The 8,522-nt window shown below is 36.8% G+C and overlaps 1 protein-coding gene across 1 annotated transcript; it reads left to right on the top strand.

The window, feature by feature from the left end:
• The first annotated feature begins 655 nt into the window (after positions 1-655).
• Positions 656-7,752, top strand: LOC120148780 (peroxidase 3-like). The gene is made up of 2 exons (XM_039161801.1): positions 656-687; positions 7,380-7,752. Exons 1-2 carry the CDS (start codon positions 656-658, stop codon positions 7,750-7,752), a joined length of 405 nt encoding a protein of 134 aa, XP_039017732.1.
• The last annotated feature ends 770 nt before the right edge of the window (positions 7,753-8,522 follow it).

Here is an 8,522-nt window from a genome sequence, read left to right as displayed (position 1 = left end):
GGTCTTTACATTTTGCCCCAGTGCAGCTCGAATTCCCAGGACACAAGCTTCATACTCCGCCATGTTGTTGGTGCAATCGAAGTTCAGTCTGCTGGTAAATGGGTAGTGACTCCCTTCTGGAGAGATCAGTATTGCCCCGATGCCATGTCCTAGTGCATTTGATGCCCCATCGAAATACATTCTCCAGGAACTATCTGTTGAAGTATTTGCTTCTTCTAAGGATAAAGCCATCAAGTCTTCATCCGGGAAATCAAAATTTAAGGGCTCATAACTCTCATCGGTTCTATTTTCCAAGAAATCTGATATGGCACTTCCTTTGATTGCTTTCTGATTCACGTACTCTATGTCGAAGTCAGACAATAGCATCTGCCATCAAGCTAACCTTCCAGATAGAGTGGGTACACCCATCATGTATTTTAGTGGATCTAGCTTGGAAATCAACCAAGTGGTGTGATACAACATAAGTCTTTTCGTAGCCCATACTAAAGCACAACAAACCTTCTCAATAGGAGGATATCTGACCTCGCAATCTGTGAACTTCTTGCTCATATAGTATATGGCCCTTTCCTTTCTTCTAGATTTGTCATGTTGACCCAGGACATACCCCATTGAGTTCTCGAATATGGATAGATACAAGAATAGAGGTTTGCCTGGGATGAGGGACATTAAGATTGGAGAATTAGACAGGTACTCCTTCACCTTCTCGAATGCAGTCTGACAGTTTTCATCCCATACTCCATGGCTATTCATTCGGAGAAAGCGAAAGATTAGATCACATTTATCGGTTAACTGAGATATGAACCGAGCTATGTAATTCAATCTGCCCAGAAAACCTCGGACCTCCTTTTGTGTTTGAGGTGGTGGTAGATTCTGGATAGCCTTAACTTTGTCAGGATCAACCTCAATGCCTCTTCTCCTGACCACGAAGCCTAACAGTTTTCCGGATGTTACCCCGAAGGTACACTTGCTAGGGTTCAGTCGTAAATGGAACTTCCTCAATCTCTGGAAGAGCTTTCTCAAATGCTCGATATATTTATTCTCGGTCTGTGCCTTTATAATCATGTCGTCGACATAAACCTCGATTTCTTTATGCATCATGTCATGGAACAAGATCACCATATCTCTCTGATATGTTTCCCCAACATTCTTTAATCCGAAAGGCATCACTTTGTAACAGAACGTTCCCTACATTGTGACGAAAGTGGTCTTCTCCATGTCTTCAGGGTGCATCTTGATCTGATTGTATCCCAAAAATCCATCCATGAATGAAAAGTAGTTGTTCCCGACTGTATTATCCACCAGAGTGTCTATGTGTGGCAGAGGAAAGTTGTCTTTGGGACTTGGCTTGTTAAGGTCCCGGTAATCGACACACATGCATACTTTCCCGTCCTTCTTCGGCACAGGTACTATGTTGGCCATCCACTCCGGATATTTGGCCACTTGAAGAAAACCAGCATCAAATTGTTTCTGGACTTCTTTCTTTATCTTAAGGAGCATTTCTAGTCGCATCCTTCTTAGTTTCTGCTGTACTGGTTTGCATTCTGGTTTGATAGACAGTTTGTGGACTACCATATCTGTGTCTAATCCTGGCATGTCTTGATACGACCAGGTGAACACCTCTCTGTATTCCCAAAGTAAGACTATCAGGCTGTGTCTTGCTCCAGTCGAAAGAGTTGTACCAATTTTAACCGCCTTTTGATCTTCTTCAGTACCTAGATTCAAGATTTCGATTATCTCTTTATGGGGCAGTATTTGTTTATCTTCTCTTTCTATCATTCTCAAAAAATCTGTTGGCAAGTTGCACTCCTCTTCAGTGTCGCATTCATCAAATTCCCCGAGACAAATGGCCGATTCAAAATCCACCTCCGGATCAGGATCATTAGTGCCTACATTATTGTTATCTGGGGATCTGAAAGGAGGAAAAATGTACATGCGTGAGAGGAAAATCCCCCACATGAAATAGTCAAGAATTAAATTCAAGAGAAAGTGGAAATAAATATCAAATAAGAAATAGACGATGAATTCAAAAAGGGAAAAAAAAGGAAAATTTGTTCGTCATGGGAAGAGGAAAGAAAAAAATGCATCTTTTATTGAACCTAAACATAATGTTTATTCACCCTTACAAAAGATCACCTATTGCCCTGGGTATAGGCAAATAGGTACGGTTTGAATATTACTCTGAAAGACTCTTGTAAACCACATGTAGTTCTTCGACCGACCAACTGCTAGGCATGAACCTAGGTGGCAGAGGTCATATCCCAGATCTATCCTTGTTGTCAGCATTTCCAATGGTTACGGCATTGATGCTCAAATCCTCCAAATCTGCTTCTAAATCTGACAAGGTGGTCTCAAATACATAATCACCTGACTGGAATGTGTGGCAGAGAGGCGGGAATATCATGGGTTCCCATTGAAGTTCACTTCCAGTCAACCTGGCTAGTCTTTTCTCTCGGTTCTTCTGAACTTCCTTTTTTTTTCATGGTAATTGGGCTGAAAACCGAGCCCAAACTGATCTATCTTTGAAATAGGAAGGACTGTATTAATCCTTCCTTGCAGAGACTTCCTAAACCCTCTTCTAGTCCTGGCGCCTTTTCCCAAAGTCTGCATGATCTCCATTCTAGTACACTTGGAAAGTCGGGGTTTAGGAATCCTTCTTCCTTCTGCCAAAAAGGTGGCATTCACAAATTCCAAGGAGTGGAATGAACACTCCACCACTTCCTCATCTACTTCGATGTATGGGGCCTCCGTGGTCACACTTGCCACAATATCTTCCTCAGCATTGATAATTACAAAGGCCCCGTTCGTTAATGGAACCTCAATTTGCACCTAAATAGCAGATGATGTTTTTCCTTTGACAGTAGAAGAATCTTCTTGTGGTCTGGGTAGAATTCCGGGTGAAATAACCACCTGTGGGGTTGGTGATGTGGTTTCCCCCTCGAAGGGACTTCCCCCTACTGTACTAGCTTTCTGCAAACCCGATAACTTGACCACGATTTGGTCGACCAAGGACTCCTGGTTTTTCTTGATGGACTCCAGGGTGCTCTGACTGTTTTGAGCCATCTTATCTTCTAGTTTTTTTTTGCAGTCTTGTCATGTTCTCCTCAAGTTTTTTCATTCTGGCCTCCATTTGTCTCTTCTTTGTTCAAGTATTGCGCGGGTGATGCGTATTTAATGCTTGCGGTGGTAAACTTGGTGTTTGCTCTTTCTCTTGTAAAAACATGGAAAATATGAAAATAAAAATGCAAAGTATGTAATGCGTGATGTATGTAATTTATAGGCATTGATCCAGAAAAGTGTCCATTATTATAAATAATCCTTATTCAGACAAAAATGTTTTATCTTGTAAGAGGCATAAAAATAATCAAAGGTATGTTCGGACTAAATCTTCTAGACATCCATCCGAGATACTTTCTTCCATGACTCGGCTACTTCTTTGATCATCTTCTTATAACTGTCACCGTGATACATAAACTCTGATGTAGATAATCCATATGTTGCTGGGACAAACTAACGTGCCCCATACTGTCTAAGTGCCAACAACGGAGAATACCCAACTGCACCCCAAAGTCCAAATAGGGTCATAGTGTCAGAATTCCCACACTTGAAAAGAACATTACTGAAGAACAACCAGGGGGCTCTCCAGGTAATATACCGGTCCTGAAGATGCGTGAAGACCTTCATCCATTTTTCCTTTGTAGCACCTCATGCCATTTCATAGTGATGAACTCTCCCAAAGGTGAATAGGTGGTGCTAAATAGGCGGTAAGCAACCCCGTTAGTCTTCCAGAAGTGGCTGTGAATCCAGACTTGAAGGAGCTGAACACACCCAATGAACCTTCCTCCACCAGTTCTTCTGCAATGATTAAGAGAACGAAAGGTCTCGGCTAAGATGGCAGGTGCTGGGTTTACTCGCTTCGAAAGTTTCTCAAATAGTTCCACCACAACAGCATCAATGTATCCCAAAGTCTTCGGGAATATAATCAAACCATACAGACCCAGTGCAAACAGGTCTATTGTCTTCCACTCATCGGGATGGTCCTTCATCAGTTGCTTGATATGAAGCCAGGCAATTCCTTCCCCACTGCCTTTACATCGAGCTCGGTCTGTTACCCATCTTTCGTCAACCCCGGCAACCTTGGCTAGTGCAATCTTGAAAGACTAACTCTTGATGTGTTTAATATAAGCTCGCTCCAGTCTGATATTTTCACAGTGCAACAGTGTAGTGTACTCTTTAATGGTGGGTACCATGTCCTCCTGATTAAAAGTAAAGCAACTGTATCCCAGGTTCCAGAACTGAACCAAGGCTCTGATCAAGGGCTCATCAGTCTTGATATGAAGCAACAATACAATGTCACCGTACCGTTGGTTGAACTTCTATTTCTGATCATTCTTCCAACTGCCCCAGATGTCCCGAAGCTCTTGCACGTCATTCTGCTTTAGGCTAATAGAAGCGTAGCTAACCAGTTCTGACACATAGCTTCCTTGAAGATTGTCTCCCTTTTCTTTTTGAGTCTTCTCGGACCATAGTCGTACCTCGGGGTTTTTAATCTCTTGTATTACAACACCTTTATCCATTAATTCAGATTATTATGTGTAACAAACACCTTTTAGGGATCAATGACCTCTTGTTATGATGCAAATGCTAAAAAAACAAATACAAAGGCAAACAGTTAATAAAATAAAAATGAATAAAAATAAAAAAATGGCAAGAAAAAAAACATAAGGGAAAAAAACATGGTTAGGAAATAAATGTCCTAGGTTTTGGAATGTGGTTTTGGGGTAGGCTCTATTTCTTCAAAGTCTCCCGGTTTAGGTTCTAAAAACGGTACCCGAGTTCTCCTTGCTGGAGCCCCCTTGGGCTTACCAGACCCTTAGTCCTAAACCCATCATAGGCTTGTGTGGACTAAATTAAACTCGAGAGGACACATTCCCTTATGTCTATGCGGAGAATAAATTCACACGAAGACATAAGGTATTTGAATCCCGAAGGCTACTTGCTAGGCATATGCGGTGAATAAATTCACACGAATGCGTCGCTTTCACCCCCACTTAAAACGAGTTCGGAGCTCGGGTATAGAGCCTTTAGATGAAAAAAGTTCGGGAAGCTGAAATCATTAGAAAACGGTCAGTCAACTATTTACTCAGAAAAATATAATCAAAAGTAAGCAATAAGGATCGAAATGTTACCTTAAAATTTAAACTTACCCTTTTCATTAAAAAGACAACTGGAAATTACCTTAGCCTGACTCGCTTACCTGTCCCCAGCGGAGTCACCAAGCTGTCGCAACCGTCTTTCGGTTGAGCCCCGGAATTGGGCTTCGACTTAGGAAAATGTGGATTGGAGTCGCCACCGACCACTTTAAAACGAATTTAGGTGAGTCGGACACCATTTTACCTGATCTGCGTTGTACCAGAAACGTCTCGAGTTTGGGAGTCGGTTACGGTCAAGGAAGGATTAGCACCCTTGAACCGCCCTTTCGATACCGCATACTTTTAGTTGTCTTAAATTAAGTAAATTGTAATTTTAAATAAAAAGGTAAAATTTGATCCTGATTACTTACCTTAGATTGATTTGAAGATATCCTTAAAAAATCGAGAAATGTGTTAGATAAACAAGGTAAAGAAAACAAATAAGATAAAGAGAATAAAATAAATAAAATAAATAAATAAGATAAGGAAAAAAATAGTAAAGTAATAATTATATATAGTAATATTTGAAAAAGGAAAATATATATATATATGTATACATCAAAGTATTAATAAAATAAATAAGCTATATATATATATATATATATACAACAAATATTTAAAAATAGAAAAGCTACCCTCTCACATCACCGAAAGTGGGGGGCTTTAGTCAGAAATAAGACAAAAAGAGTAAAGTGGAAGAGACTTTAATTAGAAATAAAACAAAAAAATGGGCCCTCTAAGTTAGTAGTATATAGTATAATGTTTAATAATGATAATGATAAAGACACAAGATTTTAAAAAATATATATATAATAATGAATAAAAAATAATATATATATATATATATAAAGTTATAAGATATATTACGTAAATAAAGAAATAATCAAATAAAAATAATTAAGAATATATATATATATTAATAATAGGTATATAAATAAACTATTAAAAGTATAAAAAAATATATAACTAGATAAAGATAATTACAATATATATAGTAATAATAGACTTATACGTAAAATATTAAAGAACTATATATATATATATATATAATATATAATAAAATATAGTAAAAATCAAATGAAAATAATTTAATATATATATATATACGTAAAATAATAACATGAATAATAAAAATAATTGAATAAAATATCCATATAATAAATAAATGGACTAATATAGATTTTTAAAAAGCTCTTCCCCTCCTTTAACCGAAAATCAAACCGGTTTTTCAAAATAAGCCTCGGGGAAGCGTAGATCTAAGAGAAAAGATTGCGGTTCCCTTGTGTTCATCGGCCCTTTCAAAGTGAAAACGGAAAAGAAGAAGTGAAACAAGCCACGTGCAAGCGAGAATCGAAGCAATATATGTAAAAATACATCTTTTATTTCTCTGTTGAAAATTATAAGCGAATCTTTGGGGCTTATTGCATATTTGCTTTGGGTATTTTTTTGTGTGCGTAATCCTGTATCATAATCGTGTCCCCTGGTGTGGTAATTACAAGGCTTATTTATAGTACTAAAAAATCCTATTTTAGACTAGTATTTGAGTCCTAATCCAACTCTATTTTAGACTAATATTTAAGTCCTAATCCAACTCTTCTTTTTTGGTTACATGAAGACTCCTCGGTTGGCAGGACAAAATCTGATGTCTTCAAAATGCTTACACGTGATGTCGGATCACTGAATGCATGTCTAAATATGTCTTGAATACAAGGAGAAAATTATGATTTTATGTTAGTGGCGAATTTATAAAATTTTATGAGACAAAAATATATTATTAATAGAAAATATAATAAAAACATCTGAAATACATAAATATTTTTAAAAAAATTTGGAATGATTGTCCCCACCCTTCTCTCAATCCAGTCTGATTGGATATATGCTTTAATCATGGATACCATAGAGAGAAAAAAGGTTTCTTTTCCTCATGTACTCCGTAATACTTGCATGTAACATTGATTTTTCATATCAATATCCAAATATATGACATAAAATCTGAGAAAGGTTATTCTATGGGTTCGAGTAGCTATGTTTACAAGTTGTGTGTTTTCAATAGATTAAACAAAATTTTAAACATGTATTACCTTTTAATCATCCTATACTATTTAGAAAAAGAAAAAGCGAGTTTAGGTTTGGTTATCTGGACTTTTAAAAAATGCAACAATGTGGCATTGATTTTCGTTGATCAAACAGGTGCGCACACCATCGGAGTTCTCGCTGTGGGGCATTCTCAAGAAGGCTTTACAACTTCACCAGCAAATGCGATGCCGATCCGAGCTTGGATCGAGCTTACGCCGAAACCTTGAGTAAAAAATGTCCCAACACAGCAAGTCCAACAACAACAGTGGAAATGGATCCTGAATGTTCACTATCATTCGACACTCGTTACTACAACATGTTATTACAAAACAAAGGGTTGTTCGTTTCAGACGCTGCACTTCTTACAGACAGGAATTCCAACAGGGCCGTGTTCCGGTTACAAAGATCGTCTTCTTCGTTTTTCTCTGCATTCGCCAAATCCATGAAGAAGATGGCTGCCATCGAAGTTCTCACCGGAAATGCTTGAGAAATCAGGCAAAACTGTCGTGTTGTTAACCCATTGAAATGAAAACGATTTGCATGTATTTTCCTATTAGAATAAAGGGTAAACTATGCGTTTAATACCTAAAGTATCAGTTTTGATCCGTTTTAGTACCTAAACTTTCATTTTTTTCAAAAGCATACCTAACGTTTAGTTTTTATTTCATTTTAGTACCATCTTTAAAAACTTACACGTTTAATACCTAAACTATCAGTTTTGGTCCGTTTTAGTACCTAAACTTTCATTTTTTCAAAACTTAAGGATGGTTTAGGTACTAAACATGTTTTGGTACCTAAACTTTAAAATTTTTCAACACTTAAGTTTTGGTACTAAAAATGAAACAATAACTAAACTTTAAGTATGATTTTGAAAAGAATTGAAAGTTAAGGTACTAAAATGGATCAAAATTGATAGTTTAGGTACTAAATGTGCAATTTACCTAGAAAAAATATAAGGTTTAATTATGCAACGACTGTTGATAAGTTGAAGAATAATTGTAAGTTTTCTTCTGGTTTTTATAATCAAATTAATCATCGATGTAATTGTAATGGATCGTCACTCAAATAAATTATCACGTTTTTAGCATTTGGTGAGTTTTATAGATGTTTCTTTCTATATTTTTTTTTGTTATTTAATCATCAATGTTTAATTTATTAATTGATTAATTCATTTTTTTTACAAAATATATTAACTAATTCGAATTGAATATATTATAAGACTCATTCACATCACCATTATTTCGATTTTTGATTTTG

The sequence above is a fragment of the Hibiscus syriacus genome, unplaced genomic scaffold, assembly GCF_006381635.1.
Source record: "Hibiscus syriacus cultivar Baekdansim isolate YM2019G1 unplaced genomic scaffold, ASM638163v2 tig00110987_pilon, whole genome shotgun sequence".
Taxonomy (NCBI): domain Eukaryota; kingdom Viridiplantae; phylum Streptophyta; class Magnoliopsida; order Malvales; family Malvaceae; genus Hibiscus; species Hibiscus syriacus.
Note: the sequence above shows the minus strand (reverse complement) of the source record. Positions and strands in the feature narration are given on the sequence as shown.

What these genes read in the sequence shown, in the direction of transcription:
- LOC120148780 (XM_039161801.1), top strand. Translation starts at nt 656, where the DNA reads ATGAGGGACATTAAGATTGGAGAATTAGACAG. An exon ending in AAGATTGGAGAATTAGACAG is followed by an intron (nt 688 to 7,379) that starts GTACTCCTTCAC and finishes TTGATCAAACAG; the next exon opens with GTGCGCACACCATCGGAGTT.